Source organism: Gallus gallus, chromosome 2 (genome assembly GCF_016699485.2).
Source record: "Gallus gallus isolate bGalGal1 chromosome 2, bGalGal1.mat.broiler.GRCg7b, whole genome shotgun sequence".
In the NCBI taxonomy this organism is placed as follows: Eukaryota; Metazoa; Chordata; class Aves; order Galliformes; family Phasianidae; genus Gallus; species Gallus gallus.
In genome coordinates this window covers 116,122,301-116,142,153 of record NC_052533.1, presented here as the reverse complement: position 1 = coordinate 116,142,153, position 19,853 = coordinate 116,122,301, and the positions used below count along the sequence as shown (strand labels likewise).

The following is a 19,853-nucleotide window of genomic DNA, read 5'->3' as shown; positions in this document are numbered from 1 at the left end:
TCCAGAACCTCACCAGGCATCAACAGCTCCCTCTGCCAGTGGAAGCATGTGACTCCCAAATCCATCACAGCCATAGCATGTAGCCTTTGGTCAGCCCACATCATTAACCTCACAAATGGAAACTATGTAGGTCACTCCAAAAGTAAGGTCTCGTATTTACTTCCATGATAACTACAATGGATACAAAGAGCAAAATAACACTACTTGATAGAGCAAATGCTACTTCTCTGAAAGGGTGGTTGGGCACTGGAATGGGCTGCCCAGAGAGGTAGTGGAGTCACCGAGCCTGGTGGTGTTCAAAGAGCGTTTGGATGTTGTGCTGAGGGACATGGTTTAGCGAGAACCACTGGTGATGGGCAAATGGTTGGACGGGATGATCCTGTGGGTCTTTTCCAACCTTAGCGATTCTATGATCCTGTCAGACTGCCTCTCTGCAGCCCTGTGTCACACAGCAACAAAATGTAATGGCATTCTGGCAGGAAGGTTCAGCCTCTACCGCCATACCACCAACATCCACCGCTGGTATTGCGGGCAAGGTAATAAAATAGGAGGCATTACTTTCGGAGCAGACCCTGTATATGCATGTCTCAGGGATGGGTCAGGGACCCTGTGTGGAACGAAGCATTGAGACGTGGGGGGATCTTTGAGAAACGTCAGCATAAAAGGGAACGCCAACCCTACAGGCCCCAACAACCGCTGGACTTGGGGTACCCTATTAACAGGAGAAGGGGGTGAGAGCCCGGAAGGGAAAAGCACGGCTTGGGCTGTGCTGCATTTGAGGCAGCTGAGTGCTATGTGGGCAGAAACAGCTATTGAGCGCCAATCTAAAACACAGTGGGATCTTACGGTCCTACTGATCGAGATTATGTGTAAGTAAATCAATCTAATGACTCAATCTTAAACGCTGCTTTTGTTGAGAGGAGAAACAAACCAAAGCACCGGGTGTTATCTCTTCAGAAATGCATAGGATATGATTTTCGTGCATTCTTTAGGATGGTTTTATGGTAACGCTTAGGTCACAAAGAGGAATGTCTGAGTCAGTGCGCCCTCAGTCAGGGCACAACACGCGTCTCAGCGTGCAGGAGCTTTTTAAACCGGAGGAACTGGAGAGGAAAGGAAAGCGGTGTGACTGAGGACACGGCACACACCGGAGGAGGGCACGAAAGGGAAGCTCCGTGAGGAGCGCATCCTGAGCCGCGTTCCCCAGGTGTTCGTGTATCCCACTTTCGGGCTCACGCAGCAGACAGGACCCTCCCTGCAGGGCGCGGACCGCCGGGTGCTTCTCTATTTCTCCTACGGAATCCCTTTGTTCTTTCCTCTCACCTCACAGCACGCGCCGTAGTCGGCGTATCGCCCCCCGCAGATTTCACCCCCCTTACAAAGAACGGCGGAGCGCCCTCAGCGCCGCCCGGCGCTGCCGGAGGTGCCCGTTTGGCGGCGGGCCCGTCTCGCTCTCGGAATGGGACGCGAAGCGGCAGCGGGGCGGAGGTAGCCGGGCACCAGCCGGCATCGCGGCTCCGGGCCGGGCTGCGCTCGCGCCTGCGCCGCCCGCAGGCGGAGGCGGCCGAGGGGCACCGGGCGTGAGGCGCCGGCGGCGGGGGGCCCGCGTTCCTCCCCGCCCGCCCCGAGCCGGAGACAAAGCGGACAAAGGAGCTCCCGCGCTCGGGTAGGCAGCGCCGGGCGGGCTCCGGGGGGCGGGCACGGCTCCCGCCCGGCTTTGTTCCCCTTACCCCCCGCCCGTGCCGCTCCCCCGCCGCCGGGTGTTTATTTCTGCGCGGTTATTTTTAGGCTCGAAAATAAAAAGCGTGGCACGGCGGCGACCTTTGGCGTAGGGTCGCCCTCCGCGGACGCGCCTGTGCCTTATGTAAACCCGCGGGGGCGGTGGGCGCTCCCGGGGCGCGGGGGGGTGGATGGGGAAGGGTGTAGAGCGCGGGGCGGTGCGCTGCTGACCGCCGCGTTGCTCTCCGTCCCGCAGCTCGGCGGCCACCGGAGCTCCGTCACCGGCGGCGCGGAGAGAGAGGGAGAGAGATCTCGAGAGCCAGAGCGAGCGAGCGAGGAGGAGGATGCGGGCGGCGGAGCGGCGGGCGGATGCGGAGCGCGGCCGCGCGGCGGAGGGAGTCGGGAGCCGCCGGCAGCGGGGCCGTCCCGGAGGGCGGGCGGCCCCTTGAGCGCGACCGAGGGAGGATGGAGCCAGAAGCGGCTCGGGCTGACACGTGCGGCCGCGGCTAGGGCCACCCCCATCCCCTCCCTCCTCCCCTCCCCGCGATGCTGCACTCCCGCCGGCTCTTTCAGCGCGTTCGACGCGCGGCGGCGATGGAGCCGAGCGGGCGGCTGTGAGGCGCGGCGCGCAGCATGGCCTCGGAGGACGGCGCGGCGCAGCAGCGTTGCCCCGGGGCGGAGCGGGCGGCGGCGGCGCGGTGCCGCAGCCTGCCGGCAATCGGCGGGGCGGTGCCCCGGGGCCGCGGGGCCGCGCTCGGCTCCCCCCTGGTGGCCGGGGGCGGCGGCGGTGCCACGCCGAGCGCCGGCGCCCCGGCGGCTCCCGAGGACGGGCCGGGCGCCGCCGCCGCCGCCGGGACTGCCCGCACCCCTCCCGCCGCCGCCGCCATCGGGAGCTTCCCTCGGAGGACGGAGCCGGCGGCGGCCGGGAGAGGGGTGTCCCCCGGAGTGCCCCCGCCGCCTCCGCCGCCGCCGCTGCTGCTGGCCGGGCCGCCGGGCAGAGCGTGCCTCAGGGCTGTGCTGGCGGACTCGCGCTTCTTCTTGGTGTGCATGTGCTTCCTGACCTTCATCCAGTCCCTCATGGTCTCCGGCTACCTGAGCAGCGTCATCACCACTATCGAGCGGAGATACAGCCTGAAGAGCTCGGAGTCGGGCCTGCTGGTCAGCTGCTTCGACATCGGGAGCCTGGTGGTGGTGGTGTTCATCAGCTACTTCGGGGGGCGCGGGCGCAGGCCGCTCTGGCTGGCCGTCGGGGGCTTCTTCATCGCCCTGGGGGCCGCTCTCTTCTCCCTACCTCACTTCATCTCCCCGCCGTACCAGATCCAGGAGCTGAACTCCTCGGTCAGCAACGAGGGCTTGTGCGTGACCGGCAACGGCAGCGCCAAGGAGCAGTGGGACTCTCCAGCCTGCATCAAGGACTCCGGTGGGAACGATCACTCCCTCTATGTAGCTTTATTCATTTGTGCCCAAATTCTCATCGGCATGGGCTCCACACCCATCTATACCTTGGGACCAACCTACCTGGATGACAATGTCAAGAAAGAGAACGCCTCGCTTTACCTAGGTAAGGCATCTCTGGCTGAGCTCTGGGTCTCCGAGGCACCATCTGAAGGTGCTTCAACCCTGTGCCTTCTGAACAACACCAGTTTGCCTTCCAAAGGAAACTTTCCAAATAAAATTGCCGTGCTTTCCTGTGATTAAAAATGCCCTCCCCCCCTCCCTCCCTCCCTTTTCTCGTGGGATGGTGACCAGCAGTGACAGGTGAAGCTCAGGCGGTGTGTAACGTGTGTGGAGCAGGACATCAGAGAAGGTCGCCTTCCCCAGCGTGAGCAGGTGACTTCTGCAAGCGGTGCTACAGTTAGCTCAGCCCCTTCTAGTGCGTCCTTTTTTGCTAATGCAGAAACTATGTATTTCCAAATTTCACCTGGAGTATTTATAAGGCTGACGTTTTATCAGTGCTTTGACAGATTTTTTTTTTTTTACATGTTTTGTTTTACTTTCCCAGAAGTTATTTAGCATTGAACTTTGGCAGGCGTCAATAAGTCATGTGGGAACTCAGTTGGAAGGAACTTGGATATAACAGTAAGTGACACCTTCAGGGTTAGAGCTCAGTTGTGGGAGCTCAAGGAATGCCCCAAAGTTAGAGCCCTCTGCAGCTGGCATTTGACAGGTACAGGAGGTCTTCCTGTCATGCGAGAAAGGAGTTTCTTGGGTAACTAGTTACTGAACTTACGTGGAGTTTGGAGATGATAGGGAACATTTTTGATAGTGTGTGTAATGTGAAGGAGGATTGGTTGTCCCCTGCACTCTGCTGTTATCTTATATGATTCTGTGAGAAATGAGTCTTGGCCCTTCAAATCATTCTCAGATTAAGGGAGGCACTGACAGTGCTGGGAGAGCTGCTAAATGGATGCTCAGCATTCCCACTGCCAGTTAATTTGCTGCATCTTTGCAATAACCTTGGAGGTAATAATTCCCTGTGAAATAGACATTTATGACAGGAACGCACATGGTGTGAGTGTAATTACTTTCTTAAGCGAAAGTAATGATCCACATCCGTGGTTTTTTATTCCCTGTGACCTATTCTTCAGCAACACGACTGCTCCCTGAACCATTTTAAAGTCAGTTCTGTGTGTAATGTCCTGGGAAAGCCCTGGGCGTTTTTGGGCTTCATAAGGTAGTTGTAGGTATTAGTTGTGTTTTCTCTGCTGTTCTCACAGCACTGCAGATCAGCCCAGTGACATATTCAATACAGAATTTTCCCTCTCTCCCCAGACTCTGAGAAAAGTGTGCTGGGATGGAAATCCAGCCTAGCCTGGAAGAACAAAGTGTCTCAGTGCTGAGGTCCATAGCTGTAGTTTGGAGCGGCAGAGAGTGGGCCGAAGCTTTTGGTAACAGATAATTTCATACCACTCTTACAAATGAGGGAAGAAGAGAGGGAATTGGCTGCAGGTGAGACACGAAGGGCAAAGGAGAGGAGTGGAGCTAGAGGAAGAGAGCCCCTCATGAGGAGGAGGCAAGGTTATTGGCAATCCTCACTGCAGGAGAAACTGTGCTGCCATGAATTTGTGCTGGCACAGGAAGTCATGGCAAAGTGACTCAGGCAGCTTTTAATTGCTGCAGAGATCAGCCTTGAAGTTAGCAAAGGTAAAAGACACCAGCAACTGCTGGAAGGCTGTGGGTGAGCCCGGAGCCAGGCGCTGAGTGCCGCTTTGATCTATACTGGGAATGCCCTCATAGATGGGATGTTTGTGTGTAGTGATTGAGAAAAGCGAAGGTGAGATACTCAGCTGAAGTGTGACTGTGGGTTTTGTGCCAGCCATCTGATCTGTCTCCTGGGAAAAGAGTTAACATGAACACAAAGCACATGTAAAAGATTCACTGGGATGTATCATTGCTTCCTGTCAGTTTTTAAGCTACACGGTGTTTAAGTGCAGGAATAGAATCTGAGTTCTGTGGAAAGAAAAAAATAAAGAGCACTGTTGGTCATGTTGGCGTGAGCAACCTGTGCTTGGTGCTTCTCTGAGGTTTGGAATGTTTCAGTTCTTGAGGAGAGGCATTCGTAGGCAGCGGGCAGCCTGGCTGTGCATGGGGTGGGACACAGAGACAAGTGTGCCAATTGCCAGGGCTTCATCTAACCTAGCCTTGAATGCTATGGACGTGTGTAGCCAAAAGCTAAGCAAAAATCTTGGGCTGTTTAGAGGTTTTGAAAAGAAGAGAAAGCCTGGTGAAAGCATTCCTTTCGCACGAGGATGCTTCTCAGCGAAGATGGCTAATTTCAAACCAGAGGTATCCTCTTAATGCAGAGTGTAAAGTCACCAGTGTGTTTGTTGGAAATCAGGCTGGTACTGCATGCTGTGCTGGTTTTTATTTTTTTTTAATTAAAAAAAGAACAGATTTAAATACATATTCAACTGAGAAAACATTTGTTAAGAAGCATGCATGTGATAAAAGTTCCATGAAGCTGCACAACCTGGGAGCACTTCAGCCCTTCCAGTTTGCCTGCTGACTATTGGGTGGTGAAGCCCCCTCAGCATCGCTAATCCTGATGCTGCAAAAGCTCACCTTATGTGGATGTGGAGGCTATTTTATTTATTTTTCAAGTTAATCCAGCTCAGGGCTCGAGTGGCAATAGCATATCCTCTTAAGTGTAGGCATGCAAGCTCAATGTGGACAGCTGTTTTAACATTCCTGGCTGGAAGTCCTGCTCTCAAAAACATATTTGGTGCTTATACATAGTCTCTTGGCTGCCTGCACTGCAGCCCATCTGTTGGGGTGGCCAGGTGCCAGTTCACAAGGTGGTACGTTGCTTTTAGTAGGACAAAGGTGCCAAGAGGACGCGTGTTTGGGTGCCTGCACGGCAATGTGTGAGCTCATTCCTCTGGGATGTTTCTCCCTTGTGAAGCTCGGGGTCCTCAGCCCCTTGGCCTGGTGGGGCTTTGATGCTACAGAGCTGTCCTGGAGAAAATGTGTGGCATCAGGCTTGGAAGCGAGCCGAGTTTATAGCAGGTGTCTGGGAAATGCAAGAACTGACTCCCTTAAACACAGATGATCTGAAATGGAAGGTACACACCTTCTGTACAAACAGAAATGTTGTAGAATCATAGAATCACTGGCTATCGGGAGTTACAAGGGGCTCATAAGGATCATCCAGTCCAACTTCTCCTGGGTCCACAAAGGACCACCCAAAAATCAGATCATGAAGCTGTCATTGTCTGCTTCTAAAAATCTTGCCCTCCGGTGCTTGGCTGTAGGGTTGCTGCCCCAGGTGTGCAGCTTGTTCTTGAAGGTACATCAGGGTGAAAATCCTTCCAGCTCATTCAGAGTCAGATTGGACTTTTAAAGGCTTTTTGTACCCCGATGGTATTTCAGCTGTCAAATTCTGAAACTTAAACACAGTGGTTTTTTATTTTCTGTGTGTGTAGGGATCTGATAGTTTGTCTTGACTGTGAGGTCACTCTGCAATTGTGTTGTGAACTATAGGAGCTGTTCCTGGCACGCAGGTGCTGTGGCACTTGGAAGGTTTCGTGGTGGCATTATGGTGCCTGAATAATGTTTAAATGTTTTGCTTCTTTTGCGAGTGCCTGTTGTAATAACAAAAGAATTTACTTCAAAAATGCACACATAAGAAGACAACAGGAGAATTTACAGAAATACTGCATTGATGAGAATATTTCAGCATTCAGAAATATCTGGCTTTCACTAGGATCCCCCAAAAAGGACTCGTAGATGAATTAGTAGTTGTGCTAAGAATGCTCTTATCTTCTTATACAAGAACGTTGTTGGCTGGTGATGATGGGCTATTAGCAAATGGCCTACGCAGATTTAGCAGAAGGTAGGCTTTCAGTAGTGTAGAGAACAAACAATTACAAAATGCAAAGATAAAGCTTTTATGGGAAAACAGCAGAAAAAAATGGACGTATGTGTGTAACTGAGGTTGGTGCAGATAATGGCATGAGAACTAGGGAAGTAAAATCCTTTCCTGCCCTGGAAGAAGAATAAATATTTGGACTTGTTTCTAAAATACTTGGATTCCATCTTTGTTTTCAGGAGGACCGTTTGTGGATTGCTCTTTCTAACATTAGCAAAAGAGTATCAAAGCTGAAACTGGCAAAAATGCTCACCAGCGTTTTTTATTGCTCGCTGGATTTCCTGTTTAAAAGAGCAGTGTGCTCGGGTTATTCTCAGCTGCGGGATCGGTTTATCTGAGTGAAAGCTACACCTTCGTTCATCCGTGGGCTGATGCTCAGAGCTGCCCATGAGCAGCTGTTTGCTTTCAGGGGGTAGGGCGGGCTGCAGCTGAGCACCGAGCTCCCAGCCCAGTGCAGCTGAGGGGGCTGTGCGTACGCATGGATCGGATCAATCTCTGTTCCCACACAGATGATTTGTTACTCGGAGCATGGAGTATTGTGCTCCTCTGGCATTTCTATAACCTCCTTTATGTTAAAATGCTGATCAGGCAGCAGACACGGTTCGTAATAATTACTTGAAGTTCAGCTATGCAGTTTTATTGCCTTATTCTACGGCTGAGGTGGGGCCCAGGAGCATGAAGCTCCTGGAAGTGCCAGCCTCAGTGGCTGTACTTGCTTAGACCTTCTGGGTCTGGGAGTGCCCCTTCTACCTGCCGGTGCTCAGGAATGCTGCTTGCTCAGAGCACGGCTCCTCTCCTCCCAGGAGAGCTCTGCCGCCGACCTGATTCTGGCAGACAAGTGTCTGGGCTTGCAGAGTTCCCCAGAGAAGCCTGGAAACTTAGACATGAAAGCAGCCTTTGAGCACCGGCTTGTCTGTACCTTCTCTCAGGGACTGAAGGGTTGGGATCCAGTGTCTAGTTACCCTGCAGCTGGAAACTTTAGCTCTGTACACCGATTGTTTTGTAAAGAGTCCCTGTAATTGCTGCTACTGCTGCAGGTGGGTTCGATTCTGAGTTGCTGGGGATACTTTGTGTGCTTCCCTTAACTCTCATGCAGCGGCTCCTGTACCTTGCCAAGCTTTGTTTGTGGCCACATAAGCTGTACGAGTGCTTATGCAGTCGAAAGAGAGGAGAATCTCATATAGGTGGGCAGACAGGGTTTCTCCCTCCCATCACGCAGAGCTGAATAGCTTTCTGATTTGGCTGCATAAGCAGTGCAGGTGGGGTTGTAAACCAGCCTTAAGCTGCCAGCATCTCCAAGTTTTGATCAGGGAATTTTTAAAGCAGGTGAGTGGATTTCATCCACAGATTTTAAAGGAGCAGAAAAGTGACTCTGTCATGTGAGAATCTTTCTTTGGTTTCACACTTTGCTTTTAAACCTGTTTTAAGCCTTTCATTCTGATAACATTTTTAAAACCTTTATTAAACATGGAAGGCACAAACTCAGTTTTGATCTTTTAAATTATCTTTACATTTCTTTTGAAAGAAGTCGAGAAGTAACCATGCAGAACCAGCTCCTGCTTCAGTCAGTCCCTCTGGCATTGCTGCCTCCACTGACTGGGGGTGCTCAAGGCCAGGTTGGATGGGGCCCTGGACAACCTGGTCTGGCAGGTGGCAGCCCTGCCCATGGCAGGGGGTTGGGACTATGTCATCTTTAAGGTCCCTTCCAACCCATCTCATTCTGTGAGTCTATGAATCTGCAGTGGTTGGGGTGAGCTCGGCCTGTGGCTGCTGAGGGAACAAGCCGTCAAACCATTGGTGCTGTGTGTGCTGAGAGCAGGGCAGGCTGATGGCCTTCCTCCCTGTGAATCACCCCTGAAGTTTGTCGGAGTTTCAGCTCCCAGCCTGAGGATGCCTCTACAAACCCATCCACAGCCCTCAGAGAGACCAGGACTGGGCTCTGCAGCCCTTGATGCAGCATGGAGATTGTCAGTCAGCCAGACCCATGCCCCAGCTCCTGCTGAGAGCCCAGGAATAAAAAGGACATTTCCCATCATGGGAAAAAATATGTCAGCATGCTGCAGCACAGAGAGGCATGTGCTATGTCTTGCTTTGGTGATGAGTTTGTGCATCTGTTGTACTGTCACAGGGCCAGAAATCCATGCACACTGCACAGTCCTAGTGAGAGATCTTGTGGACGTGGTCCTTTCCTCCTCCCTTTCCTTCAGCCTCTCCACAAGCTGAGAGGTGTGAGCACAGAGCTTGGGTGCTGCTATATGCTGCTCCTGCACTTGGCAGTCTGATCCCAAGCACCAAATCTCACCTCCTGGTTGGCACTGAGATGCATAACGTGGTGAAAAACATTGCACTCCAGTAGGAATTCCATTGTGACTTGTCTGCTGAGGAATCTGGAGGAGATGCTATCAGGGAAAAAAAAAAAAAAACAACCCATGGATACTTATACCTGTGATTTGAACAAGCTGATATGAAAATTACTGAAGGAAGATAAACACTCCTGTGCTGTTCCACTGTGCTTCTCCTCTCCATTTTCCTGCATCTTGTTCTGCTTTCATCACTTTGCTGGGACATTTTTTGATCTCTTCCATTTTCCCCCTGCCTATATTTATTGGTTTTTAAGGCTTCTTTCACCTTGCAGCATGCACAGAAGGACCTCAGCTGCAGATAGCTCTGCTCCTGGGGTCTGCGCCCATTGGTGCTTATAGGTCTGGAGTGACAGCTTTGGGAGTCTCAGCATTTTCTTAACATCCAGTGCTGCTCTGAAACCATCTACCAGCTCTCCACTTGTTTTAGTCAGCTCTTGTAGTCTAGTGACTACTTTCCATATTTATGTGTCTGTTTTCAGTGAATTTATTCTAATAGGTAAAAGTAGATCTCATATGGATTCTCCTTGTTGCATCCTTTCCTTTCTGGTTTTGTTAAACTATATTCTCTGGCGTCAGAATATTTCAGATAGTCCATATAGTAGCTGAGCATATCCTCTGGTGGATATTTGGCCAGGGCTTGGTGTTTGCTGCTATAGTTTACCACCATGTTTTTCCCAGATCTATTCAGTGTTATCCTTTGGGTTTCATGCAGGCACTTGGAGGTGCCAAAGTGCTCCTGAAGCCAAGGGCTCTGAATTACACCTAGGTTCCCACTTCTTGAATACTGGACCTCCTCAGCAGTCCTTTAAAGAAATGTGTGTGTGTGTAGATAAAGCACAGCAGATAGTGAAAGAGTTGTGAGCACTCTGTGGAGGCTGCTTGACCTGCTATTACTCACACAGAATGTGCTAAGCAAGCCTCGTTTGTGTCCCAAGCGTATCTGTAGAGGAAATACTCTGTGAGATATTATCTGAGGTTGTTATATAGTAAGCTTTCCATGTCCTTAAAGAGAATTTGCTCTGTTCAGCTGAGCTGTTGTCTGGGTAGGTTTTGCTGTATATCGGACAGCTCAAAACACTGCCTCTTCCTCCAAAAGTCCCAAAGGAGTGAGCCCAGAGCCTCACAGGTCGAATACAAGTGAAATTCGTGAGGATGCTCTTTAGGCTGAAGAGAAACCAGGAAATGTTAAGGAGAAGGGAGGGTTTCATGCCAGTGGCACAGGACTCACCATGCTGCAGTGGAAAGAGCTGGAGGTGATGCTGCCAGGGAGTCCCAGAACATGGCTTACCCACCCCTGATATCTTGATATCAAGAGTAATCAGGAAATAGTTTGCCAAAAACTAATTTTATGTTTCTGCTCCTTGCTTTATTCCAGCGAGGGAAAAAGAAGTTTAGTAGAGATGGTGGTCTTCTTGTAGCTGACTTCAGCAATTCCCATTTTAAGAGGTTTAAAAAAAAATCACCTACTATAGAAGATGGCAACATAATTTTGCAGTTTCTAAATTTTGTAAAACTGATGGGCAATTTGCATCAAGTTGATTTAATGCAGCTGTTGAGTGACAGAAATAGTGAGGGTATCCCTAGGGAAATTGTGTAGTCATGGGGGAATAGAGGTAGCACATGAGGTTTTGAGTTTGCAGTATGGTAGTGCTGATGCACACAAGCTGAGACATTCATCTGGTACATTGTGTAATTGGCCTAAAATAGGAATTTCAGAAAATAAGTTTCTTTTCTTAACGCATGACTGAAAGCAGAATGTGAGCTTTTGGGGTTGTCCATACAAATGGGTGTTACTTTGTTACCCATCTACTTTGCAATGAGAGGAACGTTAGTTCTGTTCTATACCCAGTGTAAAAGGTGCTCTGAACCCGGCGCTGCATCACTGTAATGCAATGCCATACCATAAATAATTTTTAAGGCAGAGCTGAGGGGTGAATTTGATGCTTGAAGGAAGAGCTGTTCTCCAAATTGGAGTTCCCGAGTAGCAACTGTAGTATTTTGATATCTGAAAACTCTATGTGTGTGTTGGTGTCATGGTACCTCTATACCTGAGCCTATGCAGAATTTCAAATAAAGACCTTTCTTCATTAGCATTGGCTTCTTTCTATACCTGATACGTATTAGCAATTGATTTGTGGCACTGAGGGACGTGTTTTTAGTAGGCATGGTAATGATGGTTGGGCTAGATGATCTTGGTGGTCCTTTCCAACCTTAGTGATTCTATGATTTTTGCTTGGATTTGGGTGTTCTTATTGAGTTTATGGATAATTGCTCCAGCTTTGGATGTTCAGAAGACCGGAAGGGGGGAGACCGGATAAAGGAACTGCACCCACATACTTGAGGTCAGCCTTGTGTGAGAAATGGGGTGAAAGTAATTGACCGGTATTTACCCAGACAGCTAACATGAAAGGCATTGAAAAAAGTCTTTTACACTTGTTGTGTGAGAAGGGTTCTGTACATTTTTGCCTTCTCAGCCCATGGTAAGGGTAGGAGATTCAGTGTACGAGAGAAAAGCAGAAGGATGTATGAAGTGATGTATTTGAAAGAGTTTCTACCCTGATTTAGTTAGAGCAGCTATTACTGCTTTGGATAAATGGTAGTATTTTCAGTGGAAAATGGACTATTTGGATAGGGTGAAAATGAACGCTTTATGATTTGTATTCAACTTCCCTCTATCTTTATTCCTCTTTTCATCCTCTGCACCCCCATTCTCCAAACTTAAAACCTGCAGGAGAAGAGCATTCTGTGGACCGAAGCAGTGCAATGCTTTCAAGAAAACTCCATGTTTTGTCTCTCAGAGTTACACTCTATTTTTATACATCAGTTGAGGAAAAGATCAGGAAGAAATGTTGCAGTTTCGGGTGACACTCTCTCAATATGCGAGAAATAACATTTCACTGTTTGCCCAGGTCAGCACACTGAAATATTTTGCTATCTGTGGGGCCAGAGCTGACCAGTTCCCCATAGGAGGAGAAGGCATAACTGGCACAGCCAGTGGGAAGACTGATGGATGGTCATGGTAGAAAAGTTTGATAGCCATGAGGTTTACATTAGCAGATAGACATCCTACACTGTGAGCCAGCTGCTTTTTGTTTGAATTGCGCCTGACAGGAAAAAAAATGGTGTAGTATATTAGGAATGTAGTGAATTTCCCATGTCTACCTTAATAAGATGCTCAGATGGGTTTCTTTGTGGTCTGAATATAAAGATTTCTCTGAAGTATGACTTTTGGGCTAAGCAACTCTTCTGGAGCTGGATTAATGCCTGCTGCGTGTCCTGTCCAGGGATATTAGAAGAATTAGTAGCGTGGCATTAGAAGAGATGGTAGCACGGCTCTTGTGACTGCCAGAGTCCCTGGCTGCTTTTCAGATTGCTCTCCGCTGCTTTGATACTGAATAGGATGTGGACCACGAGGGGCAGAGTGATTATTTTTGTATGCAGAGGACTGCAGAATAGTACAACTCTGCCCTTAATTTAGGCTACATTGCATTCCCACTGAATTAAACCCCAAGGGCTTGTTGACTTCTTTGCTTCCTCTTCCCCCCATTTCTTTGAATCTCAGGGAGTGGACAGCTGGTTGCTTCGTGCTGTGGGAGCTGTGCCTTAGAGACTGTGTGTGTGGGAGTGACGATATGAGGCAGTCTCTTTGCACAACCCCTTGGTTATGTGCTGTATATTCTTGTTATACACAGTGCCAAAATAGACAGTAATCCTCTTACGTGGGATTGTGAAGCAAGTAATAATAGAGCACAAGTCAGTGTCATCAGTTCAGGGCTTGTTTTTTGACAAACACATTTGTCATCTGTATCTCCCAGATTCCTTGGTACTTCTTAATCTTTATATTAACTAAATTCCTCTCTCCAACTGAAAATATTAATGTTTCACAGTAGTAATGTCAGTTGCAATCGAGACCTCTCTATTCATGTTTCTAATTGATGCGCTTGCTTTAAAAAGGCCATGGAGATTTTCGTTTTTGTAAGTCAGCTTATTTCCTAATATAAGAAATTCAGCTGAAGTAAAACTAGAAGATCAGTTAGGTTGCATAAAACACTTCATCTGCCTTCTGAGGCACCCTGAAAAGCCCTGAATGCTCGTGGTTCCTGTCTCCGAGCTGCTCATCTGATTTAGAACACATGAGGCTGGCTGCTCTATAGCAGGGCCCAGGAGAAGCATATACTGGGGGGAGAAGCAATTAGCTGTGCGCCGAGGGGATTCAGAGCAGAAAGGAAGGGCTGGAGGCATTTAGTTAATATTAATGCTTTCGTGCTTCTGAAGGCCAGTGCCATGGTGAGTTCCTGCTGTCTTGGCCTCGTGGTTCTGAAGTTTGGCATCCAATGAACGTTAGATTCAGAAAAGCTTTTGAGAAGAATTAATAAATCACTGCTAGCTGTAGACACATGCATCTTCCCTCTGAGGATAATGAGGTGCACCTGATACTGAGTGGGAGCAGGAGCAGAGCTGTAAAGCTTTCTCATTCTTAAATAGATAGCGGATCCTCTTGGAATTTTTGTACAAAACTTAATTAATCTGAAATAATGAAAATGCATGTAGCCTATTAAGAATTTCTCAACTCACCAAGCCAGCTAGGGGAAAATAAAACGTGTCTTTTTCCATCCTGAAAACAATTTGGGAACTGGTGTCAGTTCTCTTTGTCTGGATTTGATGGCAGAGGTACTTCAGATGTAAAAATGTTGAGCTGTCATTTTGAAATGCATTTTTACTTTTCAATTCTCGTTACTCATTTCAAATTTCTTTTGCTCTTGGGTGTAAAATAGTCATGTTCCTGTTTGAGTACTGCTGCTTTCCTCCTGTTTTTATCCAGTACCTTGTTCATGACATTTAGGCTCTAGCAGGCTAGAGAGAAAGAATTTTTCCATTTGCACTCATTGGGAATGGTCTGTGACTTCAGGCTTCTTTCCTATTCTGGCATTTTGTAATTATTTCCCTGATGGGTTTCAGAAGTGCGTGCTAATAAAGGACAATCTGTGTTGAGTTGCTATCTGTGCAGTAGCACTGACATGATCCATTCTGAGGTGTACTCAGGATCACAGTGAATTTGTATAACTGTAAGGAGCCATCCACGGGCTTCTCAGGGCTTTTCTGAGAGATCACCTATGTTTAGGTAACCCTGTGTCACCTCTTCTACTGATAAGCACTTATCTGTACGAACAGTTTCTTGCTCAGTTTTGGGAGCAAACTTACATATGAGATTGCATTTAATAAATTGCTGTACTGTGCTAATTGGCTGTTGCTAAATATATTCCGATTTTGCATGTATTGTGATTAAAGTGCTCCTACTGCACTTTGCTGAGTGGTCAAAGATTAACACGTCAAAACAGTTCATCTATACTCTCTCCAGGGAATAAATCAAAGTTCTGGATTAGAGTCACAATGTTTAATGATAACGTCACAAGAAAAAAAGCTGAACAAAAACATTTGGATTTTCCTATTATGAATGGATTTTTAAGTGCACAGCACTTCATTTCCTTTGTCCTCGGGGACTCTCCATCTGAATGTTGTTAATACCATGGTAATGGCTTGCAGGTCTGGCCAATGAACATAAATGGTTGAATTCTGAATTATGGGCTCCGTCAGCCTTGTGCTAAATATTCCAAAGATAGGAGCCTGATGTGGTATCTCTGAATTGTTTCTCCTGTGGAGAAGGAAAGGCAAGCTGTTGGAATTTTCTGCACGGTTGAGTGCGTGTGAAACTAAGAAGTAATATTTTTGTTTGGTTATTCAGCTGTATTTGCTGAAAACAAATGTCTGATTCTGCTGTCATCTCTCTGGTAGTTTTTCACTGCAGTGTTTTGATCTTTCAGTTGCTAAGCTTTTCCCAGCAGTTTTAGTGTTTTAAAACCACAGAACTGTGTTACTCTCAGTTTTCTGTTTTGAAAGAAACAGTTGCCTGAGTGGTTTGTTATATGAGTTAGCAGATGGTGATTTAACTACATTCGATCCAAAAAGAGTTTTGGTTCTGTACGTCTGTCTCAGGCTCAGCAAAATCTCAGCAGAGCACTTGCAAAGTGAGCAAAATAGTGCTAGCTGTAGTCGTGCTGCCCAGGGAGCATGAAAAGAGCAGCTGTGATGTGTTTGACAACAAATTCTGCAGATTAGGAGGTTAGAATTGAACCCTAGGTTCTGTGTTCCTCCAGTGTGCCACGCATCAGTGCTGCCACGTCAGTGTGTCTGGTGTCAGGAGTTACTCCAGCGATGGGATGCGGCCACTGCATGGTAGAGAGAGGAAACCCCTGCAAGAGGCATCTCAAAGTTCAGGTGTACTCCTTGAACTCACACATGTGCCATGTGTGACTGATGCCTTTGGTGTGATTGTTGCTGATATGCTGTATGAAATAGCCAAGGAGCTTCACCTGTGTCAGAGGCAGCAGCAGGCTGAAGGTCTGCATTTCTCAGAAGTTGTGCAGACACCGTTTTTTGACTTGTGTTGTTATGCCTGATCTATCAGTGCTCTTTCAGTGCACTGGCAGCAGTGATGGCAAAAGTAGACTTGTGATCTTTGAGTAATTTTTAACATTTATTATAAATATGCCTATTAGATTATAGAAAGGAATGTGTTAAATAGAATCACAGTACCGTGAAGGTTGGAAAAGACCAATAAGATTATCAGTCCAGCCACCAGCCCATCCCCACCATGCCCACTAAACCACATCCCTCAGTGCCACATCTCCACGTTTCTTGAACACCTCCAGGGACAGTGACTCCACCACCTCTCTGGGCAGCCCGTGCCACTGCCTCAGCACTCTTTGAGAAGAAATATATCCTCATATCCAATGTGTCTAATGCTATGAAAATGTGAACCTAAGCCTTTTATATTAACTTACAAATAATTTACATGATATTTTTATTTCATGGTAAAGTTATAACCAGAGAAGTTTTTATTCTTAAGGCAAATATTTTGTAGTATATAGTGTTTTAATTGGGGTGCTTATTAGAAGTAAATCTTATTTGCCAAATGAGTAAAAATTTCAGAGTGTTTAGTTGGTGATGTTTTGGTATTGATTATTTTACTTTATACCTTCAGAGGCAAAGTAAATACATCTTAAATACTGGTGAGTACTGCATTGAATTTTATACTGACTCTATACTGTTATAAAATAATCTGATTACAATATAGTTTGTTAAAATTGGACAGTGAATTACAGTTACAGTTAGGTATTATGTAAACATAGAAATGTATCACATCTTTTGTATTTGCTCTTTAAAGGAGTACTAGATGCTGATTTTTTTGGTCGTTATTTTTACTCTTTTCTCTCCTATCTGTAAATTGTGTGCTTTCTTTTGTTTTTTGGGCACATTTTCAGACTGAATCCGAAAGTTTAGTTAGGGGTCCACCAGTATGCAAAGTCATCTCTGTGTGAAAGTCTGCTGTGGAGTGGAAGGATGCCAAGTGGATTGTCACTGTGCTTGGTTGTGACCTGCCATCAGCGGAGTCCACCAGTAACATTGTCTTGGTTATTGCAGGTAACTCTCCTGTGTCATTCTTTGATGACCTCCCTGTCAATCTGTCTATTAGGGTAATTTAATAACTGAGCTTATTTAGATGTTCCAAGGAGCCTGAGTACATCAGGGACCCAACTTTCAATGAATTTCTTGGGATTTAGGGCTCACATTTAATCTTCCGTGCAAACTTAAGCCTAACTTGCCTGTGGTAAGCTGATTAAAGGTTGTGATAGTTTGCAGATTGCATGTGCAAGGGTAATCGTCTTCCAGTGGATTCTTCCTGATGTAAATAACTCATGCAGCCTGGAGAGCCACAGCTGGTCTTGAGCCCACTCATTGTGAGGCTCCTTCTAAAGGCTCAGCTGCTGGGCAGGAGCACTAGGTGACGAGCATGGGGCCAGCTCTGTTCCTTCTCTTACATGGGGAAGGGCTTTGGAGATTTCTGGGGGTGGTTTGGTGAGGAAGGTAAAGAAGTTTATTGGCTCTTGGAATCGTTCTGTCCAAAGGATGATGACTGTGTCTGTAAAGTTCACTGTGATAGAGCTGAAAAGAGAATATGTGGGGTAATTTCATGTTTTGTTGGGCCAGAAAGGACTATCATGTTCAGTTGCTCTGACACTGTTGAATGAGATTTCATTACAGCGCTATCCCTATGTAAAGCTCTATATCCATAAAGCCATTTAACTTAAAATGAACCTCTCACAGTTGCAGACAGCCTGCCACCTCCCTAAGAATATTGCTCCAACAGTTAATTATCCTGTTAAAAAAGTTACTGCTACAGAAGTGTGCCTAAAGTTGGCTGAAAGTCATTTGTCCATAGCCTCTAGCCACTATGATTTTCATGTCTGTTTGCTAAGTGTGAGAGCATCTTTTACTAATGGAAAATAACAACGTGCTTAATAACCTAAGTAGCTGAGAAACAAAACTGCCATGCCTTATTCTACTCACAGAAAGGAGAAATAAGCAGAATAATCAGATTTTATTAAAAAATTACTGCAAAAATAAAAGCATATTGGCCAATTTTCCTCAAAACATGTCAGCTGAGTAGTTATCTGAGCAGTGAAAGTAATTATTGCTGATTATGAATTTTTCAGTTTTCCATCTATGGGCTTTTGAAATATCTTGGAAGGATTCTTGTAATATATGTCATTTTTTTCTTGGAAATGCTAACATTGCAAGTTAGTAACACTGTCTTTTATTAACATATTAACATGTCTTACTGTGACAGAGAATGAGCTCCAAATGGAGTCCTAAATCACAGTTACAGTTTATATCTTAAAAAGGAAGGCAGATGTAATTATAATAGTATCATTAAGGAGAACCTCTTGTAACAGTAATTACTTTTTCAGTGCTGCACTCAGTGTTTAAACTATGACATTTGGTTGAACTAATTAAAATATTCTGATGCTTTTTTTTTTTCCTGGCAAATTATTACTCAGTTAAATCTGATTTTTGGAATATATTGATTGTCTTTTTTTTTATCTAGATAAAATGATTTATATTTGATAAGGATGAAGTATTTAACTTACGTTGTATTATTTTGATCCTTATGTGGGAATATAAACTAGCATTAAAAGAAATAAAATTGAAACCAAACCAAAACACGTAGAACACATTACCCAATAATGTCAAAACCAAATATTTTCATTTTTTTTTAATTTGGTTATTGATTTTGCATGTTGATATCTACTTTTTCCCGTGAGATGAATATTCATTTATTTCAGGATCCCAGCTGAGTTGTGAGCAGTCTCACCTATTTATAGAATTAGTAACAAATTATGTTTCTGGTGGCCTTCTGTCTAAAGTAAAAATATAAATTATTTTTCTTCCTTTCATTTTCTTGCAAAACTGTAGTCCTCCTTTTTCTCTATGGTTCTGTGAGACTCCCATCTCTTTTTCCCTTAATTTCTTTCATATCTCTGGCTATTCATGTTCTTTGATCTATCCAAGTTGAGCATGGCCATCTCAATGGCAACACCTTGTTGTTTCTGTGTCCAGTGTTATGGGACTGTCTCAAGCATGTGAGGACACTTTAGGAACAACCCATTTCTCTGTTGGACATCCATTAGCTCACTATGGGGCAGTTCTTGTAGGCATCTCTCCATAGGCTGGAATATCTGCACAAGGATGAAGATAACCCCTTTGTCAACTAAGAATTATTTCCTGAGGCTGTTTAGCAAGAAGAGGAAAGGCTTTTTCACTCTGGCTGAGGCTAAGCTTAAGGCTCCTGTGCAAGTTTTTAATGTAGATCTTCAATATCACCAACTGGGTGGGACAGAACAGCACGTTTGTGTCACAAGTCCTGTTAAAGTGATTCTTCTTTAATTAAGGGTATTAGATCGTGATCTGGAGCAACTCTTTTCACTGAATCAATGTCAGGGCCTCAGATACTCACAGCAGTTCCAGTAGTTGGTGCTGCTGTGTGGATATAGGGAAGTTTTTTCTGTTTTGCTGTCATAAGGCCATGTGGTCCACACTCAGGTTTGGCACAGACTGGGTTCCCTTGCAAAACCTGTTACTTAGATCATATTAGACCTGCAAGACCTGTTAGTTGGCCCTACGTTCTAGGCTCTGGATATCTACCTCTGGCTATCTGGTGGTTGAGGATCTGGCTAAGCAACATCTCTTTGTAGATGGTTTTAATTCTCTTGCCCAAATTCTATTAGAAATTGTGGTTAGAGCCATAAGAAGATTTTACTGTTGTGTCAAAGCCAAAAGCTTTTTGCTGTGGGTCGTGGTAGAGGAGACAACCTGACATCTTCGTCATCCACGTGCTGTTGGTGTGGAGACTGCTTGAATGGGGAAGAAATTGGTTTTGTTTCCCACTCTTAGTGCTGTGGTGAAAAACTCAGCTTAGTCTAAGCAGAACAGAGAGGTGAAAGAAGTCTCACTTCTGTCTTGAGGTCCCTCTGTTGAGTCATGGGGATGGAGAGGGACACATA

At 46.3% G+C, this 19,853-nt stretch overlaps 1 protein-coding gene across 3 annotated transcripts in view; it reads left to right on the top strand.

The window, feature by feature from the left end:
• Positions 1–1,550: 1,550 nt before the first annotated feature.
• The window catches only part of SLCO5A1 (solute carrier organic anion transporter family member 5A1), a 71,864-nt gene continuing 53,561 nt past the window's right edge, over positions 1,551–19,853 (top strand). For all 3 annotated transcript variants that reach the window (XM_040691366.2, XM_015282904.4, XM_040691377.2), the window contains exons 1-2: positions 1,551–1,666; positions 1,976–3,280. In XM_040691366.2, coding sequence (XP_040547300.1) covers positions 2,353–3,280 — 928 coding nt within the window. In that variant the 5' untranslated portion in view covers positions 1,551–1,666; positions 1,976–2,352. The remainder of the gene's footprint in view (positions 1,667–1,975; positions 3,281–19,853) is intronic.